This window comes from Onychomys torridus, chromosome 15, assembly GCF_903995425.1.
Source record: "Onychomys torridus chromosome 15, mOncTor1.1, whole genome shotgun sequence".
NCBI classification, from domain to species: Eukaryota; Metazoa; Chordata; class Mammalia; order Rodentia; family Cricetidae; genus Onychomys; species Onychomys torridus.
Genome location: NC_050457.1, coordinates 18035874 through 18060040, shown reverse-complemented (window position 1 = coordinate 18060040; position 24167 = coordinate 18035874). Strand labels below are relative to the sequence as shown.

The following is a 24167-nucleotide window of genomic DNA, read 5'->3' as shown; positions in this document are numbered from 1 at the left end:
CAGAGGACAGAAGGCGGCACTGGATCCCCTGGAACAGGAGTTACAAAAGGTTGTGAGCCATCATGATGGGAATAGAACCCAGGTCTCTGCAAGATCCCCAGGACCATCTCTCCCAGTCCCTTAACAACTTATCTTACACTTCTTTTAAAGTTTTTACAACATAGCTTCTAAACACTTATCAGTGTACTCTGTGGCTACTTCTCTCTCTCCCAATTCTTAGAATTTCTATACTAGCTACATAGAGCTGCACAATTTTTTAAAAATATGATACATGCATCTTTTGTCTTTGATCTTGCTATGCCCTGCATACAAATTACTTGGCTCTTTTTCCTCTTATTGGTGAACACAGTATCACTACCTATGGATTTTACCAACAGTGCCTCCTTCAAATGTTTTCCATGTGTATTAAATAATAATGCATATTGAGAAATGCACTTGCAGTTGGTAAACATCAAATGTAAATACAAGGCAGCTTCATGCCAGGAATGAAGTCTGCGGTGGACATAGGTGAGGGCATCCTGCAGAGTTGTAACATTTTATTCATGGTTCTGGAGGAATTGTTTCTCTTTTCATCTTTTTCTTTGTATTTCTCTTCCTATTTTACATTTGGGCTGTAATTGTAGTAACAATAACCATTAACTACATTAAACAGCAAATATCATGGCAATGGTTCAGTGTCTAAGTGAACTTTTTGTTCTTGCCAAGGACTTGACTTCAGTTTCCAGCACCCACATTCAGTGGCTCACAGTCTCCTGAAGCTCCAGAACCAGGAATCAAACACCCTCTTCCAGCCTCCAAAGGTACCTGAACTCCCACAGACACAGACAGACAGAAATCTATTTTTAAAAAGTTCTTACAAAATGAATTTTTCTTTTTTTTTTTTTCTTTTTCTTTTTCTTTTTTTTTTTTTTTTTTCTTTGAGACAGGGTTTCTCTGTGTAGCTTTGCACCTTTCCTGGAACTCACTCTGTAGCCCAGGCTGGCCTTGAACTCAGAGATCCGCCTGGCTCTGCCTCCCAAGTGCTGGGATTAAAGGCGTGTGCCACCACTGCCCGGCACAAAATCAATTTCTAAGGATGTTTTCAATACTGTATACTCTATAACTTTATTTAATACTGCTTTGGGCAATTTATGTTGAGCATGTACTTATATTAACCACTTTTAAAAACTAGCAGTGGCTCAGTGGGTATGTAAGTCACAATTCACTTGTCTGTCTCAGGGAAAGGCATTAAGCTTGTTTCCAATTTTTGCCTCTTACAACCTGCCATTGAACATCACCACACAGGATTTCATGTGTCCACATGGACAGGGGCAGGAGGAGGATGGGCATAATCATTTTGATGGAATGAGTCCACATTATTTTTACAAGGATGGATTTACTAATATATATTCCCCGCCCCTTTTTTGCCCACACATGCACTGTTTACAGTTCTCAATTTTTAGAGAAACCTACTTTTACAATTTTCAAAATTGTAACAAATAAGCTTCCTATAACGTAAGAGGAAAAACAAACAAACAAACCCACAACCACTCAGTGACTGAGAAGTTCTCAAATTCCAGACTTGATTTAAGCTAGGTTAATAAAACGGACAGTATAGCAGTATACAATGAGTGAAAAAGCTCGATTGCTTGGCTCATAATCAGAAGAATGAGTTACAAGAGTCTAAACCAACCGAGCACAGAGGCATTCAGCCTGCACGGCCTCGCAAGAAACCTGTGAGCAGCCCAGTGCGACAGTGGAGCACGCTTAGTAGAAGGGACGCCTTGGTCATTTCAAGGCACAAATAGATTGCTGAGAGGTAAGGGTTTAAGAGAAACCAGGGCAGGTTAAGGCAGCACCAAGTCACAGTTGTTAAAGTTAGGAGAAAGAGGTACGACCCACTCCCGGACGTGACGGCAGAGAAGTGCATGGGCAGCATGGAGACAGCCTGGCCCGTGGGTGTTTCTTTTCAGTTCACGGAGTGCACTAGTCTTCCTCAACACAGAATCCTACACAGGGAAGAGGCACACTCCTAATTGAGCTCCACAAAATCCAGAAAACACCATTTTTCTTTTTTATTTTTCTTTTTGGTTTTTTCGAGACAGGGTTTCTCTGTGTAGCTTTGCGCCTTTCCTGGAACTCGCTTTGGAGTCCAGGCTGGTCTCGAACTCACAGAGATCTGCCTGCCTCTACCTCCCGAGTGCTGGGATTACAGGTGTGCACCACCACTGCCATTTTTCACAGTGTTGTGTCTAGCTTGTAGTATACTATGCTTTGCTAAAACACTGGCCCTGGTCATATTAAACAGAACTATGAAAATGTTACTCATGAATGACATGCACCATTCACTGCTCCTTCCATGTTTCCTTAGGAATATATTTACCAAATTTTCTTAATTTGTAAGATACTGAATATAGTAATGTTTCTAATTTTCTTTCCTAAGTTTAGAGATAAAGAACTAAGGAGCCAATCCAAACATTTTTAAAGCTAACTGTTCCTTTCAGTTTGAATTTCTGAGACATAAAAGGAGTTATATTTCCACAACACATTTTTAGAATTGGTCTACAGTGACTTTAGGCTTGAAGAGCCAGAAACCACACCTTCTTTCCTCTACAGAGATGGCTTCTTATGCGGCTGCTCACCGTGCTTCCTGGGGGCGGGATCTTTTTGTTTCACTGAGTAATTTTTCCTTTTCCTTTGTTTCCTAAGAAGGGATTGGTTATGCTCCCTAGGTGGGTTTGAGATTCCTGGGCCCACTCCAGGGAAGCTCCTGGGCCACTGGACTAGCCACACGTGCATGCTTCCTGGTTCTCCTAGCTTGGTACCTTATCCAACTTCAAGTTGAAGGATGAGGAGTAGCCCAGGTGAGCTCTTAGGCTGTGTGGCAAAACTGTACCAAGTTCTTCCTCCAGCCCTCTAAGTCCTGACAAAATCTTCGCACTGACCCCAAGCACACAATCTTCCAGGGACACAAAGCCACACACTCCTCCTGTTACCCTGTCTTCCGGAGTGAGCTTCTGGCTAGGGGTCAGGTGCTAACACACCATGGGCTCTGTACGTCAACTATGGGTACTGCAATGTGGTAGACTGCCTGAGAACTTCATAACCCAGAAAAGGCGTTTCCATAGATACACAATCTTCATCACCAGCTGACTCAATCAACAAACATTAAAAATTGAGAAGAAACATAAAAATTGCAATGAATGAGCCAAGGCCATGGTGACAGCATTGATCAGATAAATCAGAAATTCCCTAAAACAGCTTCTTAAATAACAGTGTGTCTGTGTTCATGTGTAGGTGCATACATGTGTGTGTGGAGGCAGGGGGTTGACATTGGGTGTCTTCTCCACAGAGCCTGGAACTCACTGACCCAGCCATCCTCTTGTCTCTCCTCCTCCAGTGCTGGGCTTACATTTTTCTGATATACAAAATCCTCTCTCTTCTTCATTCCCTCCATCATGCAGAAGACTGCTCCATCTGTGCTGTCAGGACTTGATTTAAACTCGTGGGTTAACAACAATCAAGTGAAAACATCCACTGGATTAAAGTTTGTCACTGAAATATCATAAGCAATATCTAAAATGCTCTTTATTTAGGAGCCATCTGTCGGCCAACTGCAAGTTGTCTTGTGCAAGGCTCAAACAAACGCTGTGTTTACATATCATCTCCATCAGACTGCGAAAGTAAAGCTCTGCCTTACAATCACGTTCATCAGGCATTACTGAAAGTGACCCTCCTGTGTGAAATACACGATTCAAAGGGTAGGAACAAACAGTGGGGTTCTTCCTCTTTTCTCTTCTTCCCTGCCTTTCTCTCCCTTCCTTCCTTCCTTTTTTTCACGTGTACGGGGTGTGCCTGCAATGTCTGTGCACCACGTTCATGCAGCGCTGGTGGAGGTCAGAAGAAGGCATCAGATCCCTTGAAAATGGAGTTACAGATTCTTGCTAGCAGCCAGGTGGTGCTGGTGATTGAACCTGGAGCCCGTGGGAGAGAAGTCACTGTTCTTAACCCCGAGCTCTCTCTCTATGCCCCCCCTTTTGAGATAGGGCGTCACTGTGTGGTCCAGGCTAGCCTTAAAAACTCCAATTTTCCTGCCTCAGCATCCCATTGAACCATCACGCTCAGGTTTGTGTGGAATTTTTCACTGGAAAAATATTTGGTGTGAAAATTGTTCTTTGGGTTTCCGTGTATATATTTTGGTTGATTACAAGAAACAAATCCCATCAGATATGCAAGGAAACAATCCGGTGAAATAAATTAAAAACAAAAACAAAAACAAAAAACAAAAAACAACCTATGAACAACCAAGCCATACATTTACTAAAGAAACGCTTCATCCATTTATTTTTACAAACCTATTTTCTCATCCCACGGTAACTACTTCTATTATTTAAAACTGCTTCTTAGATTTACATACTTAGAACAGTGGAGTTAGGGCAAACAGGGAGGCCTGTCTTACTGTCAGTACTGGAGAGCTGAGAAATCAAAGGACAGCCTCAGTCTCAGTCAACTAGCTGACAGACAGACAGACAGACAGGACTGAGCTGTGCTGGAAACACCCGAGTCATTTGCAGATACCCTCTCCACATTTGCTTTAAAAGTACTGTTTTGGACAATATATGAGTTACAGCTTGATTAAATTAAAATATGAAAAATATACAAAACAGAAACCCATAATCCCATAATCCAGAAAATTAACACTATGATACAGTTTTTTATAGTCTTTTATTTTCCCTACTTTATAAACACCATTGTATAGTTTTGAAATCTGACATCTATACATGTTAAATTTATGGATCTGTTTTTCCTTCACATTAGAACATATGTTATTGATTATAAAAATCTTATTTTAGCCACATTTTATATAACCATTAATTATCCTATCATTAGACAAAGTGGATAACAAACATAGATATGAATCTCTGCATTTCTTATTATTGCCTCAGAAGTAGAATTACTGGGTGGAAGAGTAAGTATTTTGACAATTCTGCTATGGGCTGCCATGGTATCATCTGGAAGGATGTACTTAATGTATTGTGAATGAGCTCGTAACAAAATGCCCATTTCACTGTCTCCTCACCAACAGACACTGGATTGTGCAGTATTTTGCTAATGCCAGGCAAAATGGTTCTTTAAATTTACATTTATTCATTAATATGACTGCACATTTCCATCCATCCATTATCTGTACTTCCTCTTGAATTTATAATCCATTTTTATCATCTATCTACTTAAAAAATGTTTTACTAGAGTAAAATATACACAGAAAAGCATGTTTTAAGTGCACAGCTGTTCAATGATTTTTCTCCCTAAATGGAACACACCCACACCAGAGCACCCCATCACAACAGAACATGAGCAGAACCCAGAGCCCCCACATGTCCCCACAAGCACTAGCTCTCTCTCCTGAGAGTATCCTCTAGTCTGATGCCTAATGAGTTCTGCCCAGTTTTGTGCTCCTCCCCATTTTTGTACCAATAGTTCTACCGTTGTTGTTGTTGTTATTTAAATTAGCAAAGACTAGGCATGGTACAGTTATAATCCCAGCACTTGCAAGGCTGGGGAAGAACATTATCAGTTCAAGTTCAGCCTGGGCTACCGAAGGAGAACTTGTCTCAAAACAAACAAACAACAAAAATCTCAACAAAGGTTAAATTCAGAATGAAATTAGTTAATTATACAAAAATAAAAAATAAAAAAGATTAATGAGTGACCACAACTGATGACTCTGCAAGCAGATATGCAGAGAAACCAACTGTGTGGGGATGCACCCTCATTTTAACTGAAGAGAACACAATCCAAAGAACAAAATACCCTCAGACCCCAAGTCCTGCAAATATGCTCTCATGTCATGTGCATGCCCACACTCAGACAGACAGAGAGAGAGAGAGAGAGAGAGAGAGAGAGAGAGAGAGAGAGAGAGAGAAACTAAGAACAGTTTACTGAATGATGCACTGTGCCAGTTCCTGCTCTAACACAATCTCACAACCCAGGAAGACACTGTCGTCACAGGAAGCACAAGTATAGAGGTGCTACTTGCCAGACTGTAACAGTCCCACAGCTAGAACAAGGCCTTGAGTCTTTCCATCTGGTGTCTGAGTGCAGCTGTTATCCATCCTACCTTACAGCCTAGCCAGTTTGGGGAACCTAAATGCTTCACTATAGATGTTCTGATCACCACTTCTCTTTAGAGGCTAACACAAATGCTCAATAAATATTTATTATGTGAATAAATGAAAGACTTCACTGACGATTTTCAATGCTTTCCCATCTTTTTAAATATGCTTTTTCCTTTAGAAAGAATAGCATCCTGAAACCCCAAACACTGCTTATTCACTTCTCAGTGGCTAAGAAATCTACACTTGTACAGACTACTGCAGCCTACTCATTTTTTAACAGTCCTTTGTGTGAGCTCACCAAAAAGGAATAAATGCAAGTCGCTCTTCTCAGCACAGACCGGCGTGGCATGTTCACTCTGGAGGGGAAACTCTTTGGAATGATACACAAGGCCTTGATATTCTCCTCTCTCAACAGAAGCAGCTCCATAGTTCTCAGGCAGCTCAGATCAGCAGTATGCAACCTGCAGCAGCTCCCTGACCACTGACTACACAAGATCAAGTCTCAGATATGTGTGCTCATCAAAGCTCACCAGCTGGACCACCTTAACAGAAGGTCAGTCATAGCAACAGATTGTACATCCTAGGTAGCACATTTGACTCAAAGTGAAAGGTTGGTGGGCATAACATGCAAACATACAGAAAAATTATTGCAGTTTCACACAGTGACAGTTTTCATGTTATTTTGTGTTAGAATTCTCACCTCCCCCAAATAACACTAAGATTTTTTTTCCAGGTAACAGTATATATAAATAAATCTGTAAAGAGAACACCAAGAGAAATACAATCCTGGGCCTTTAAAATGAATATAGTGGTGAACTTTTAGTAGCCATGTGGTGAGACCAGGAGGATTGTGGGGTAATATACACAATGGTTAATTTCTATTCTCTGCTCCACTGCACAGAAGTCTTCTTTCATGTAGGCACAGCCTATGTGCCCACAATGAAATTATCTAACAATGTGTGTGTGTGTGTGTGTGTGTGTGTGTGTGTATCACACTTCAGATCCTCATTGGTGAGTGGCTATACACTACCTCGATGTGACAAAGAATCCCTCTATGTTACAGACCTAGGGCAGTGAAAACTGGACACATAATAATTAAAGGTAACTAATAAGTAGAAGTAAGTTGAGAAGACAACAGTTGCATGAATTTAAAAATCATTACAAAATTAAAAGGTCTGTCTGAATCAGACTTTTGTTAGAAGAGGTACTACCAAAGGCTAAGAATTGCTATCAATGATTTGTTTTTTTCATAAGAAAGATGGCATGGATCATACGGTAAGAGGTGTTACATGGCAGTCACTTACGTTGATGACTGAAGAAGAAGCTGACAAGTTTAGACCTTCCAGATCAGCTATCAAGCTTGGAGAAAGGGCTGGTGTAGGAAGGGCAACTGGGGTGGATACCGGGTTAACTGGAAGAAAAGGCCCAAGTAAGTAAGTGTGCATGAAAATTTAATTCATATTATTAAAAGCAACATTTTATTTTGTCAGGAAATCTAATTAAATTACTTTGATTAATGAATGTATGACAATTCTATTTAACATCCTGATTTAGTCAAGTTATTATCAAGTCACAGAGTGATTAGTCTGAGCTTTCAAAACATAATGGCAAACCTATAAAAAAACAAGGTATAAATATCTTGAGTAATAGTTTTTAAAAGTTTGTATCGCTAACATTTATCACCCAGAACTTCACTAAAAGAAAGTGGTAAGACACATTTTCCACGTTAATGTAAAGAATAATGTAAAGAGTAACTTCCAGCAGGGTCAGGCTTTTTAAAGGATGCTTAACTCATGTCTTCAGTTTTTCCTCCACTTTAACCAATTAGAGTCTAGGCTGGGTAATGCCATCTCACTATACACCGTCACAAAGCTATGTGCTAAATCTGGAGTGCACCTAACAACAGAAACCTGGATCCTGACAATCTGTTCAAAACAAAAGTGACTCGATTACCATTCCTAAGATGTTGTTCCATATCATTCAGCCTCCCAACAGACACCTCAGCTTCCACCTCCCTCTGTCCCACCGATTTATGTGGCCAAGCTGTGACAACTACTTCTCCTGTGACAGAGTTTGCACCTTTTGTTTGCTTTTCTCAAGACAGGGTTTCTCTGTGTAGAGCTGGCTGTCCTGGAACTTACTCCACAGACCAAGCTGGCCTCCAACTAAGAGATCTGCTTGCCTCTGCCTCCCGAGTGATGGGATTAGATGTGTGCACCACAACCCGGCTCACTTTGCACCTTTAATGTTTTGGTTCCTATTAGCCTATGAATACTTCACCATACTGGCTTTAAGTTAGTACAGTCTTAACCGTTGAATTGGGGGGAGGGGGAGAATGCAGAAATGTTTTAGCTACCAACAAATTCACAGTAACAGTGGCCGGGGGTACCCTTTACTTAATGTGACAACAAATTCTCTCTCCACAGTAACACTGGCCGGGGAGGGGGGTACCCTTTACTTAATGTGACAACAAATTCTCTCTCCACAGCAACACTGGCCAGGGGTACCCTTTACTTAATTTGACTCCATTTTTCAGATTCTTTCTCTCCTTTTAGTCTTACAATATCCCAGGAATTAGGCAGAAAAAGTACTAATTCATAAAGTTAACAATGAAACGTTTCTTTTTCAAGATAAGGTCTCTGTGCTCCAGTAACTCATGGGAGAAAAGACACACCCTTTAAAAAACAAAGCAGCACTATAGTTTATACATGACAGTGCCAGGAAAGGAAATCTCAAATCCAGTCCGCACACAACGGAAAAGCGGAGCTGGAAAGGAAGTCCTTGGCTTCCCATTGCTTTATATCTAGCACGGCTGAACCCATAGGCTTCCTGGCACTTACCTATAAAACACTGGACAGTGTGAGTGCGTGCGTGGGTGTGTGCGTGCGTACATGGTAGTTAAGGGACACCTCAGCTTGCACCTGGTTTGAGGCAGGGTTGCTTCTCTATTTGCTGGTGTGTTCCCAGGCTAGCTGGCACACAAGCTGCCATGGACTCTCCTAGATGCCCTGCTCGTCTGCTGTAGGAGTCTTTGGCTTACAGACGTGTGCTAACACACCCAACCTTATGTGTGTCTGGGGTTTCACAGCCCATCTTCAAGTGCTTTACCAACTGGGCCGCCTCCCCAATGCTATTATTTTGAAGACTTCCAACAAAACATTCTTCTCTTTGATAGCATATGTATACTACAGCAATTACCAAATTACTCTTCTGATTAAAATCCTGATTCAAAATAGACTACAGCAGCAGTACACAGCCTGTCCAATGTGACTAGTTCCATCACTTGCTGCTGTCATAATTAACCCTTAAAAACTTGTCATGTACAAGGTGCAGATGTACATAGCAATTCATTCAATCCCCAGGGCAGGATTTGTTTAATTTTGTAGACCCAACAACTAAACCACAGAGGATGTGATGGTTAATGTTAGGCGTCAGTGTGAGTGAGTCTAGAGTCAATTAACAAGACAGACTGTTGGGTATGCCTGTGAGGGACTTAAGATCAGCTCAGCTGCAGTGGTAAGGCCTACTCATAACGTGGCAGCATCTTCTGGTGGCAGGCCAGAATAATCGCTCTGCAGAAGAAAAGCCTTTGCTTCCCACCTGCTTGCCTTCACAATGTGCTGCCAAGTTCATCTACCCTACTGGTACCTTGAGGCCGCTGTGGAGATTGACATTCCTCACTGATGTCAGTCCAGCTTCTTCAGCCTCCCAATGAGAACCAGCAGCCAGTAGCTCTGGGAATTATCCAGACCTCAAGTGAGGACTGTGACTGCCAAGGCACCAGCCCACGGCCGGAGCAGCCACCAGGCTCCAGGCCTCTCCAATGGGAAGGCAGCCATGGTGGGACCACCTAGACCACATCATGCAAAGCCAATCTGATTAACTATCTTTCCATGTGCATGCATTCTATGGGCTCCATTCCTGGAGCGAACACTGACTAATTAACAGTCAAACTGTAACACAGCTAAGAAGGAAAAGGAACTGAGATTCAAACTCTCCACTCTCCAGGCATGGTGGCTTCTGCCTTTAATAATCGCAGCACTCTGGAGGCAGAGGCAGGCAGATCTCTGTGAGTTTGAGAACAACATGGTCTAAGTAGGGAGTTCCAGTTGGCCAGAGGTTCACAGTGAGACTGTCCCACAACAGAAAGCAAACCCTCAAACTCTCTTCCTTCCTCGTACCCACCTCACTCTATTGCCTTACATGCACAGCACTCAACAGTGTGATAGCGGAGACAATAAGGCTTAGGAAGCAGTACTACTGGTTATCTGCAAAGGCTCCAGAGTGAGTTGAACTAAGAGTAATGAACAGGTTTACCCTCCCTACAAAACACCAGAGTGATGGTTGTTTTATGACCATCTCATGAAGGTAATCTCATAGAGGGGATCAAAAGATACTCAAGTTTCCAAAATGATAAAATATACCTACCCCATGCCAAAGGCAGAAGGTATATTGCTTTCTCGAAGTCCAACAACAGGCTGCAGGTCATGTATCATTCTGGCATGGGTATTATTTTCTCCTGACACCCACAGAATCAAGCAACGTCATAATCTTAAGCATCATGCCTCCAACACTTGAGCCCCAGGGAAAGTTTGTATTCCAACCTAATAGCCAGCACTGAGAATGTCATACTATGAATGAAATGAGAGATGGGCACAGATGGGCACTCTCAGGGTTGTGGTGTCCAATCCATCCAGCAGTCCCATGGACTCTTGTGTGGCTTCTGTTATGGCATCTTCACTTACGTGTATGACACACTCTGATGATAGCCCCTTCTCTTACCTGCCCCTCATCCCTCTCCTGTAGTCTTCTGTCTACTCATGACCTCCCACTGCCCCAGATGCCACATGAGACAACACACACAAGGCTTGTCTGTGATTCCATCTTATTTAGCATGACTTCTAGTTCCATCAATGCAGCACACACCCTGCATCTGCTTCAACCAACCGCAGCAACATCTGATCATACCAAACCTTACTATCTTTGCTAATATGGTCAAATGTGTTCAATTTCTCGATAGTGTTTTTTCTCTGTATTACACATGTCCCCTTTTCTCTATTAAGAATTTGCTGTGGCTACTACAATAGACAGTGTAAGTAGAATGGACCTAGAACAAATTGAGGTGACTCCCAAACAACTCACCCTCCACACAGGAAAGTACACTGAAATGTGAGCAGTTTGACACTCATGAACGCTTATTTCCAAAAGCTCTCCTAGTACAGAATTGACCTGGCAACAAAGTTCACTGCACTACCCAGCTCCCACCACGCTGAGTGATTCCAGAGTGGCGACTGTGTATACTTGGGTTAGTAAAGTTATAGGCATCTGGATTCTTAGAAATGTATTTGCTTGAATGAACACTTTTTGTAGTTAAGACATTGAAGGAAGAGCCAAACTGGCCAGCCAAGTCTTGAAAGCCACAGTGGCAAGTAGAAGAAGGTGCTGGCCTTCTTAACTCTCTCTCCTAGTCCCCTGTGTCAGCCCCCACAGTCAGGACCTCACAATGGGGACGCTGTGAGGCAGGATCATTATTTGGTCATGCAAGGACAAATCAGCCAAGTAAAACAAGTCTAATACACTTTCTTTGGTGCTCTGCTCATGTGACAGAACTGATATGCTAAACAATGAAAAGCACTGATACCACTGTCTGGAAAAGCCCCACTTTCTGAACTTTTAGAGTAGCTGTTTCTAGAATTTGGGAAATCTACATGACAAGTACTATACAAACACAAGTAGACAACACAGGAAGTCCCAGTACTTACAATCGTCTAGATCTAGAAGGAAAACATCTTTGGGGGGAGGCTGTCTTTCTTGCTGGGGTTTTCTTTCTTTTGCCTGCAAAATATCAAAACCTCACTTATTTCAGATCTTGTCTAAAGAAAACCATGAAGTATTCTTACCACCACAAAACAAGCATGTTTTTGCTTCTTGGTCTTAGAATCAAAAATGTAATTTAAACTTCTGTATGGTGACACACTTTCCTGAATCAAAATTTCTATGTTAGCATACTGTATTTCTTACTCATCACACAAACTGTTAATTATATTAAAAATACTTTGTGTTTAAAGACTATAAAAGACCTTGAGAAAAAAATTCAATGTAATTATTTTACAACTTGACAAATTTTTTGTTAGGTAAAAATACAATGTGGCTATCATTAGAAAGTGAATAAACATCCATAGAAATAATTGTTAAACAGCTTACTTACAAAAAAGGAATATTCAAACAATACACAGATAGCACTGATGTTGTTCACAGGCTTGTAACAGGCTGGATTCCTCAGAGTGAAGCCTGCCAGAAGTACTGTACTAGATACTCTGTGTCCTACACTAGAACATCAGAAGTCTTCCCCAGAGGTACTGTACTAGATACTCTGTGCCCTACACTAGCACATCAGAGGTCTTCCCCAGAGGTACTGTACTAGATACTCTGTGCCCTACACTAGCACATCAGAGGTCTTCCCCAGAGGTACTGTACTAGATACTCTCTGCTCCTACACTAGCACATCAGAGGTCTTCCCCAGAGGTACTGTACTAGATACTCTCTGCTCCTACACTAGAACGTCAGAGGTTTTCGCTAAGGTACCCATTAAAACGGCATCCCTAGCTCTTGCTCTTTAGTGTGGATAACAACTCTTTCACTGTCTTGAGCACTTTGCATGGAGAGCAAATATTTAAAGCATACCTACCTAAAATTAGGGCATCTTCCATGACCCACTAGTCTATTCACTGTTTATGAACATTCATCCCCACAGAGTAAATACAAGGGCCTTACGCTAGGTTTACCTGTCATAATACAAATAATACAATTGGGTTGGGGAAATGGCTCAGTTTGTACAGTGCTGGCTGTAAAAACATAAGGACCTGAGTCGGGATCCCAACACCCATGTCAGAGCCCTGTATACCAGTGGATGCTGGGAAGGTGAAGACAGGAGGAATCTGGCTAGCCACTCCAGTTTAACTGGTTTCAGTGTAAACAGTGTCTCAGGAAGTACGGTGGAAAGCAAGTGAGAGACACTAGCTGCTGATCTCTGGCTTCCACACACAGGAATGGGTGAACGGACATCCACACCCACAGCGTCCACACACTGGAACACACACCTGCCCCCTGGACATAAGTGAGAACATCTAGGGAGTTCAGTAAACAAAAAGGTCAACAAAGGATAAACAGTGCATTAAACGACACATCTATCTACACCAATGTTGCTTCATCTGTCTGCCCTTTCTTTAACATGAATTCTCATATTCAAAATAAAAAGTTGTTATTTCATTCATTCATTCAATAGACACATATAGAATTAAAATGTGTATCATATTCTGTACTCAGTAATGTAAATAATACCCGAGACAAAGTCCCCACTCTAATAACAGAATTTTAAACTTATTGTTAGCATAAATTATTGTGTCACGGCAGCAAAAGGTCCCCTTGAGTACTGGTGCACTCACAGCTGTGCACACACACGCACAACAGCATTACACAGAAGCATGCCTCAGTGATGGGGTGGAGCGATAGCTCACAACGGCTCCTGCTGTCACAAAGGACCTGAGTTCGGTTCCCAGCACATACATCAACAGTTCACAACCACCTGTAATTCCAGTTCTGGGGTATCCTTCACTCTCTTCTGGCTTCTTCAGCTGAGTGCACACACATACATGCATGTACACACACACACACACACACACACACACACACACACACACACACTCTTTTAGAAAAGCACCCGGGAAACAACATTTTCACGTGACTGAAGTTCTACTTGTATCCTCCTTTATGCTAACTTTCAGAGAACTATTAAAGAATTATATAAGAATACGTGTTAAAACCAAAAAGATTAGAAATAAAGAAGAGTATTATTTCCTTCTATGTAACTTTTAACTCCATCCTTCTTTAAACACCAAACATCATCTCCCCTCTAAACTGTTCAACGAGTACCAATGTCTAGTCTGCAGAAAAGGAAACAGAAGAAATGTTAGTTTTGAGACTGAAATGTAAGTTACAAGTAAATGAAAGCAGATTCAGAACGAAACGCCTTCACTTCTAGACTCTCACTCCTGTGAATAAAAGCATAACCAAAGGTTATCAGCATGTGGCTCATCAACATGCTACACACAGTAGGTGTGGCATCCCACCAGCCACCATGACAAGACTGTCCTCAAAGTCTGCGCTCCCCACCCGAAGATCAGAAACCTATCCAAAAAAAGAGATAACATTAGAGCGGAGGGAAGGCAAGTCTAGGCCCTCTTTCCCACTTCACAGCCAAGAATGTGCACCAGGGTGTATTCCACACACATCGGGTCACACACACACCACACAGAGCTTGTATGAGAACCTGGGACCACCTCTTCTCAGAAGCCTGGAACAGAGAGAGACAACGGGCTCTGAAAAGGACAGAATTCCACTGACTTTCCGAGAAGAGCACATAAGCACTGACTGAAATACAACATTAGCAATAGATGACGGTCATTTCCACCAAATTGGAAAAGCCTTGCATTCTGAATCGAGGCTATAAAATGCTTCATGATATGCAAGCACGCTTCTCCTACATTATATTTCATTTTTCATTTTAAAAAATCCATAGTAAGTTCACAACATTTTCATACTTAAAGGATCTACTATAAAAATAAAAATCTGAATTCTAAACAAAGAAGTTAAGAGCCATATTCCATCAAACATTTCTCCATTTGCAATTCATCTTGGTAATAGAGACAGAACCTGGGCAAATGCATATAGGACTTGAGGCAGGAGATTTTTCTTGCTCAATGCATAATTCATGTGCTCCGCCTGCAAAGTGTGTAAAATGGGGATTTCACACCATGGCATGAGCCACGGAGCTGCGGAGAAAAGGCAGATGAAATCATATTTTACTGTGTGAATTTTCTTTCTTCCCTCCCAGTATTTATCCAAAAGCACCACTGACAAAGCAACACACTGCCAGGTCACCCATGGGTCCCACTGTGTCAGGACTGGGAGGAGATCAAGCAGAAAGGCAGACAATTTGTTTTTGTATAGTATTCTTAAATAGAGGATTAGGTTTTTAACAGCTGAGTGACTGTATTTGACTTTTATAAGGACAACAGTTACTGATCTTAAGATCTTGCTGCAAAAAATATCTATTTATCGATTCATCGCCTTCAAATCCCACCTTGTTTCTGTGGTATTCGATTATACACCTCAACACAGGAACATTTAAAAATGGAATAAAAAGTCACAGGGTTAGGAAACTAACTTCTAGTTAATATATTTCATTTAAAAAATAAATAAGGGATCTTAATTCCTAAATACAAACAAAAATATGTACAATATCTCTGGAAAGAGTTTTCATGCATTATGAACTTCCATTTGCATACTGCTTACAGAAAAGCTAAGCAGAAAAAACTACATGATGTGATAAGCAGCAGATACACTTCTACTGTACAGAGGTTTGAAATTAACAGTAAGAAAAGTTTATCAGCCCCCCACTGTTCTCAAGACCCGGAGCAAATGAATGTTACTGAGCAATACAAGTGGGTCTAACAAGCCTTCAGCAGCAGAAAAACGCCTGCTGCCTTCCGCAGGGCCACTTCCTTGATGTTTTCCCTTTGTTTACAAGATCTCAACTGACATCAAATGGTATTTCTTTTGGGGAGCATTTTAAATATGAACTAAATCGAGAAAGACAAACATTGAAAGAGACAAAAGATTGAATTTTTATAATAAAAACCGACATTCGATAGTCACACAAGCTAAGGATTCCAACCCCAGCCTGTAAGCAGACAGACTCCTGTGTTCTTACTTCTCAAAGAACAGAAACCAGCCTGAAAATGGTTCCTTTGGTGCATTTGTAGGGTTCACTCCATACCACAGTAAAATGCTTTTTCACTAAGATTCTCGCACAGATAAGTTATCTTTCTCACCAGGTCTTTATATTAAGGCAATCTTAACATGTGCTGACACTCAGGTGTTAGTCCCCAGGCCAGTGACTAAGATCACTAGGGGAAGGTCACTGGTGTCACAATAACTCCCACAGAGGGACAGCAAAGTTCTAAGATACATAAATGTTGAGATGGTTATGGGCATCTCAGACACTGCTAGGCATACACAGAATCCAGTGTTTTTCCTCAGCTATTTCGCACATTAATCTCATGACCCAAACACCGAAGTATTGTTAACATTTATTAAGTGCTAAGTTCAAGAATACCAAACACTTCATGGCCAGTGCTTGTCCTGCAAGCATGAAGACCTGAATTCTGATCCTTAGCACCCACATAAAGAGCCAGGAACTGCACTTGACTGTGACGCTAACACCTAGGAGGCTGACACCAGCCAAACTCAGCGGTCACTAAATAGCTAGTCCAGCCAAATCCAAGAAATACAGGTTAAGTGACAAATCTTGTCTCAAACACTAAGGTGAACAATGATTGAAGAAGATACCTGACACCAACCGCTGGCCTTCACACACACACACACACACACACACACACACACACACACACACACACACACGGCATCCATGACAGCACACACACAGCCACCACACAACTCCCCAGATAAAGCACTGTTACTAGGTATAAAGAAATAGGTGCATTCACAGTACACTATAAGCTTGATTTCAGATCACCACATCACTCACTGGTATCTCTATCTGCAGGAGCTGGTGCACGCACCACAGAGATCCCAGCTAATGTGTCACCAGCAGAGCAAGACCCCACTGACACAACCTTAGGACACAGGGGCACCCTAACAAGCTGCCTAGGTACACTGAAGGGAAACAACCTGAAAATCTTAAATAAAATGTTCAACGCATCATAATGTGCAGAATGTAACTTTTTAATCGAAGACACAGAGATACAAATGAGAATCACTTCCACATACGTCTGTATTGTTGAGTTTTCTCTCTACTCTTCCACATAAAACTATTTTCCAGCCAGGCGGTGGCACACGCCTTTAATCCCAGCACTAGGGAGGCAAAGCCAGGCAGTACAGAGCAAGATCCAGGATAGGCACCAACACTACATAGAGAAACCCTGTCTCGGAAAAAAAAGAAAAGAAAACAACAACAACAACAACAACAACAAAAAAAAACAAAAGAAAAAAAGTTCTTCACATTGTATAAAGCATGTAAAAGTGCTTAAATATGGCACTTTTCAAAGTGATTTTGGGGGTCTGGAGGCGGTTCGGTGGTTCAGAGCACTGGCCGCTCCTGCAGAGGACCTAGGTTTAGTTCCCAGCGCCCACACGGCAGCTCCCAGGGATTCCTGCTTCTTCTTATGGCCAGTGTGGGCATGTGTGCATACACATGCAGGTGAACGCTCATACAAACTGAAAGTAAAAGAAATCTAAAAATGCAATTTTACTGTAACTATTCCTTGGGACAAAAGAATTATGTTACGGGAATGATGACACCCCAGACATTTCTCAGACACATTTCAGAGAAGAACTCCTGCACACAGAAGTACACATGTCCATAAAATAATTAAATCTGAAATAAGATCATGTTCTAAGGTCATTACTGATCCCAACACAGTATTAAATAACAAATCCTTAAGGAACATAGAGGTCTAGGAGTGATACCCCCACCCCCAGTACGGTTCCAGTTCCCTGCAGTCACCATGCATAGGAGAAGTGAAGACCACAGACAGAGAGGAGGCCCGCCTCCTCCTCCTCCTCTTCCTCCTCTTTCTTTAATAACAGAAATGTGCAAGGTGAACAGAAACAGCCAAGCACGCGGTTTCATAAAGGAAGTGTGCGTCTTAGGCCAGAATAGGAGCAGACGAAAGAGAGGTGGATTTAGACGTGGAGGCTGGGGAGTTCACTGAACTCCACCACAGCAGGGTGTCACTGCAGCTGGAGCTGGCCACTGTGCTGAAGGAGGGTGACTACAGCCGAGAGCTGCGGAGCTGAAGAAGAGCGGACAGACAGACGCAGACAGTGACAGAGGAAAAGAAGAACAGCTAGGAGATCAGATGACAACTCTAGACCTGGCAACATCTAACCATGTGGCTAAGGCGCCAGAGGGAGGCTGCTGCTGGCCAGGGTTAAAACCCAGCAGCCCAGCAGGGTCTGAGTACTTGGTCCAGATCTGGGAAGAACATCTGGAGGGAGCAAGAGAGACATAAGGCTAGGGAAGCACTTCCATGGACCATGTGAGCAAAGGAACTTATGAAACAAACTTCTCGGTACTGTTCGAGAGAGGCAGGACACACGCAGGGATCCTGATCCTCTGCAGAGCAGTGTCTGCATGCTGGAGGAAATGAGAATTACTCTTTTGAGAATCTCTGTTCCTCTTCTGGCTCCCCTTTAGACGCCGGAAGCCACTTGAGGGGTCCGCATAGCAGAGAGAAACTAGTGGATAAAATTAAAGGTCTGGAAAGGTAGGTGCTGACCCACAGATGGGTCAAAGGAGGCAGGGCTTATTCTTGACTACATGGACAGAGCTAATGTTTGACAGAAAAACGGTCAATGGAGTTTGAGTTGAGAAGACAGAGCAGTGTGTGACTCACAGCTGTCTTCTGAAGAAGGTGGATACAAGTCAGGGGTCACAAGTGAAAACAGATTTAAATTTTCAATACTGTTCAGAAAGAGCAGAAAGGTGCAGGGGACAAGAGGCCCAGGGTGCCCTGGTCCTTTCAGCACGGGTCCCAGTTAAACAGTTTTCAAACTGCGGGGCGCGTCTGCTCTTGTACATGTGTTACCCATAAGATACTGAGGCAGCAGGGGAGGCACTGGTGTCTGCTTTATAGACTGAGCATGAGGTGTTACCTGCCAACAGGACCTCCATCCTAACTGCATAGGACCACCGTAAAATGAACTGCTTTGGAAGCCATACATTCAGGCTGTCTCCAAGGTCTCATGTTCATGCTCCATGCACCCCCAATTTCCCAGATCAAAGAAAACTAGAAAAAGTAAGGCTCAAGATGCAGAGTCGAGACATGAATTTCAGCACCAACACTGTCACGCTAAATGAAGGCAAAGCAGCCACCATCTGCCTTCATTACTCATCGTTTAAGCAAAAGCCACAGCATCTGATGCAAGTACAATTTCCCACAACTAGAGAGGCACCTATTACTAAAAAATTGCTATACTTATGATCACATGGTATATACTTCAAGTGGAGGTAAAAAAAATAGCAGCTGCAAGGCTGGGATTATTTAGTCCAATTGTAAACTTAAAGCAAAAATAAACAGATAAACAAACACTGGCCTTTCCACCTAATACAGACAGAAAATGGTACTTTAAGACAGACAAAGTGTGAGATCCAAGGAAAACATGGGCACAAAATAATGCACGGCTTGAATTTCTCAAGGAGCCTGGCTTAGGATCCTGCTCTCAACACCATCAATTATGAAGAGATGTCTGGGTCCTCTTCTGAGACCCCTAAGGGAGAGAGCGCCCATGCGCGTGGGGGGTGGGGGTGGGGGGGTGGGGGGAGCGTGTTGGGGGGTGTCCACTCTGTTGGCTGCTTTTGGGAGTCATTCCTCCTACCAGACTGCCTCATCCAGCCTTATGGAAGATGCCTAGTCTCACTGCATCATGGGAGGCCTGCCTGTATCTGAAGGGAAACCATGGAAACATTGGATGGGGGTGGGGAAGAGCTGTGAAGTGGGGAGGGAAGGGAAACTTCGGTTGGGATGTCCAAACAAAACAAACACAACACAAAACAAACAAACCAAAAAGTGATGTCAGCCCCTCACTGAAGCCCACAACATGGAGGAAAAACAGTAGATGACTAACTTCGGGGTGCCTCTGTGGGCGGAGTCTACAATTTCCAATTTTATAAAACCATGTAAGAATAACTTGCTGAAATTACATCTGTCATTTATAAAGCACTGATTTCTCCCCCTGGGTTGCACTTACTGTCAATATCTGAAGCTCTTTATTTAAAATGATATTTTAAGCTTTTTCTAAAGTAGAAAATGAGGTTATGTGAAACTCTCCATGTTTTTATGAATTCACATTAATAACTCAAAATCTCTACAAGTTTATATAAGTTTTTGAAAAACAGAAAACTTAAATTCTGTTATATAGATAAGAATTCAATTTTAAAATAAGTTTTATCATTTACAAGAATATTTGAAATAAAACGAGATAAACATTAGCAGCATTTTAAATATACTTATTCTTAATGACTATGGGTGTGGAAGGCCTACTTGAACACATTTATTTTCATTTCTGGCTGCTCAGAAGATATATTAAAGAAATTTAGATTCATAGTGTTAACAAGTAAGTTTTTTTTTGTTTTTGTTTTTGTTTTTTTTTAAAATATTAGGTTAGGAAGAAACATAATTCATCGAATGGCAACATCTGACAGTCATTATTCCAGAAACATGAAAGGAGAGGGGTCCCCCTGACGCTGTATCAGTGTGCCCATTCACACCAAGAAGGTGATCATCTGAGATCGGAAAGACAATCATTATTAGATCCCAGCTTTGTACTAGTAAATTCATTTACAATTTACGCTTTCATGTATTCATAGTAACCAGACGAAAAGTTCAATCACAAATGTTCAACTCAAATACAAAAATTATTCTTGCATTTGCTCTAAAATAAGTAAATGTAACTTGCTAAATAATGTATAACTTTGAAAACATTTGCTATCAATCACATTTGTTACTAAATATTTTTAAAGAGCATTTTGGAATGAGTATTTTCTGATATATCTACATTTGTAGTCTTGTGCTCAATGCTATTTCTGAGGCTTCTTTTCATGTCCCTTCAGCAAAAGTCACAGCCTACCCAAAAATCTCAGGTGCAGGAGGTTAGCAAAAATGGCTCTCACTTCTCAGGAAAGCTGGTTAGGGAGAGTATGGAGAACTGAAACACCGGGAGAGTGAAGATGGCGTCTCCAGTTTTAGTTGTGAGAGTCCTAAATGTGTCTTCAGTTTCTTAGCTTTCTAATAAAACACTCAACTTTCAAAAGTATTCTTAAGTGAAAAAAGTGACAAGAAGTTGTCCCTTCAGTTACAGCACGGGCATGACCTCATACCTGAGTAACTTTTCTGGGCGCAGGTTCCCCGTCAGACTCCGAGGCTGACTCAGAACCTGAAGAACTTTCTTCCATGGAACTGGATTCCGCACTGGATGATTCTGAAGCTTTCGATTTTATATTTTTCTTCTCCTCATCTTCTGAATCACTATGAATAAAGATGTTTTGAAATATAAACTATAACTCCATTATGTACACAAATTTAAGTAATTTTATAAAACAATCAAGATTGCTTTAGAATTTTAAAATATGAAAATTAAATAAGAGTGGCTGAGATGGCTCAGTTGGTAAAGGTTCCTACTGCCAGCCTCATGACCAGAGTCCGACCTTCAGGACCGCACAGGGAAGGACACAGTTCAGCATCACAAGTGGTCCTCTGATGTCCACACGTGCAGTGGGAAGCATGCGCTCACACAAGCTCCACACGTGCAGTGGGAAGCGTGTGCTCACACAAACTCCACACGTGCAGTTGGAAGCATGCGCTCACACAAACTCCACACGTGCAGTGGGAAGCATGCGCTCACACAAACTCCACACGTGCAGTGGGAAGCATGCGCTCACACAAACTCCACACGTGCAGTGGGAAGCATGCGCTCACACAAACTCCACACGTGCAGTGGGAAGCGTGTGTTCACACAAAAACAAAATTTAATGGATAACAATAAAGGAAGTGCTATCTGCAACCAAGTAAGTTGTGACGATTTCAATGCAAAATCATAAAACAACACTGACTGATACAATCAGTGACAATATAGACAAATACTGTTTTTTTTCTAGGTTTTAAGTTGGTTTTCTAGGAATTAGGAGCTAACAGTAACAAATTCTAAGAGCCTAGGGTGGTTTCAAATGATGTCTCAAAATATCACTTACTGATAAGCTTAAGTTACCTCTGCTTTTGTCAAGAAACCTGCATTTGGTAGATTTCGGTTCTTTCTAAGAAAATCAGTTAGACAAGCACACAAATGTGATCTTAAATATGTTACATAAGAAAATGTTAATTAGCACAGAGGACATTTTTACTTGTTTATTTAAAGATAGGGTCTTGCTTTGTTGCCATGTAGCCCAGGCTAGCCTCACACTTGGTCTCCTAGCCTAATGCTCCCCAATGCTGGGAAGGTGTATGCCACCATGCCTCACTCTCACGTGGTCCCTCTATTTACTGTTCCACTGAAAGTGCGAGTCACTTGCTCACCAGGTCAACTAGTACTTATCACTAACTCGTTTGCCTCATGCTAGGTGCTAAAGAGAACAGTGGTGGAGATACCTGTGTGTCAACTTACAGTGGCCGCAGCGCACTGGACCATACAGAGCAATACAATAGCAGGGACAAGACACAGAAGCAATGAGCTGCAGGGGGCAGTGTTTTAGGAGAACACTCAAGGGACACCCACACTAGATATCCACAATCAGGAATCTTCAGAAAAGGACACGTGGAGAAACAGAATTAAGTGGGCAAATCAGGATGTCCTCTCCAAAGAGAATGAAGAGCGTGGAGCTGACAAGAGAACTGCCTTGAGGTGCTGAGACTTTCCTCAAGAAGGCAAAGTCTAATTACCTTTACTGTATGTTTGTGCACCTGTACATGTGTGCACACACGTGCCTGCTCTGGTATTTTTAAAAACTCTACCTTTGGGACTGGAGAGATAGTTCAGCAGTTGAGAGTGTGTAGAGCTCCTACAGAAGACCTTGTGTTCAGCTCACAGTAGTTTAAAACTCCAGTTCTAGGGGATCCAAGACTTTATCCTGATGTCCCCAGGCTCTTGCATGATGTGGTGTACACACACATACTCAGGCATGCATACACGCATGCACACGCGGGCACACTCACACAGACACACACCATCAGTCAACCGATCCAAAGTTTCTTTGTTTTTGTTTTTAATCATTTACCTAGGGCCTGGCAGTGCTCAGGCACTTCATCCTGGGCACAGTATTAACCCACTTACAATAAGGAAACCACCATTTGAGGTTAAATAACTTTAAGGACATACTGGCAGAAGAGGGAATCATGAACTCTGAACTCAAATCTTTCTTCCCCTGACATCCCCTTCTACCATACCATTGTGTCTATCATGAAAATAATTTGGAGTGTCAAATTCAAATTTAGTAGCAAACACTTGTCATTACTAAAGGGTCGTTTTTGAAGATACCTGAAGAAGATCAAGACTGTTAAAAAGGTCTGCTGGCAAACGGTAAACAAATTCTAAGAGACAGGCCGGACGACCCCGGAGGAGGGGAGTGGCTAGGAAAGAAGAATCGATAGTTCTCAGAATTGATTTTTGTGGAGGAAATATGATTGCTGTTTATTAACAATGGAGCAATGGCAACATCTCAGAGCACAGGTAATTATACTGGAGGATGGAAAAATATGTTGTTTTCCCTCCTACGAGATAATGGCAATATATATTACCCCAAACTCATTGTTTAAAACATGTACTAGCAAATAAAAGGGCTTAGAGTCTCTGTGGCTCACTTACGTGCAACAATTACTGTAAATTCAAAAATAAATGCAGATTAAAAATTTTTTTTCTGAAGAAAAAAACAATACAAACCTAATATGAGATCATAAGCATATACCATGATGGCCTCTGTCACCTGAGGAGACACTGTGCTTTCTAGAAAGAGGTAACGTCCCCAAAGCAGACCATCACAGCTAGTCTGATGTGAAAGCCACTGGTGCACAGTGTCCTCCAGGGCAAGGTGATCACAAGCCGCGGTGCTCTCCTGCAGCAAGGTAGCTTTCTCAGGAGCCCTAGCTCCCAGCACTCCAGATAAGATTTTAAAGGTAAAAGTGTTATTTTATTATGCAGCACTCAATTCTGATGATAATTATTGTTTACCTTACTGCTTAGAGTTTCAGATGTTAACCTAATGAGAAGAATTTACTGGTAACTAGGTTTTTAACTTTGCAATGATGAAAAGCCTGTATTAATTTAACCTACAGATTTCATTTGTTCTGAACAGGAAAAACAATATAAATCACTTTTAAAATCATTAAATCCTGACTTAAATTAATAAAGTCATAATTAGGGCATTATGCTGTGTTTGTTATGGAAGTGGCAGGACGAGCTGCTTTAATTACTGTCTGTAATAAAAGGAGCAGAGAG

At 41.8% G+C, this 24167-nt stretch overlaps 1 protein-coding gene across 3 annotated transcripts in view; it reads right to left on the bottom strand.

Moving 5' to 3' along the window:
• Ap3b1 (adaptor related protein complex 3 subunit beta 1) overlaps nt 1-24167 on the bottom strand; it is a 205645-nt gene that overhangs the window by 57762 nt on the left and 123716 nt on the right. For all 3 annotated transcript variants that reach the window (XM_036206993.1, XM_036206994.1, XM_036206995.1), the window contains exons 20-22: nt 21061-21208; nt 11861-11933; nt 7403-7509 (exon numbers count right to left, since the gene is read on the bottom strand). In XM_036206993.1, the coding sequence (XP_036062886.1) occupies nt 7403-7509; nt 11861-11933; nt 21061-21208 (328 nt within the window). The remainder of the gene's footprint in view (nt 1-7402; nt 7510-11860; nt 11934-21060; nt 21209-24167) is intronic.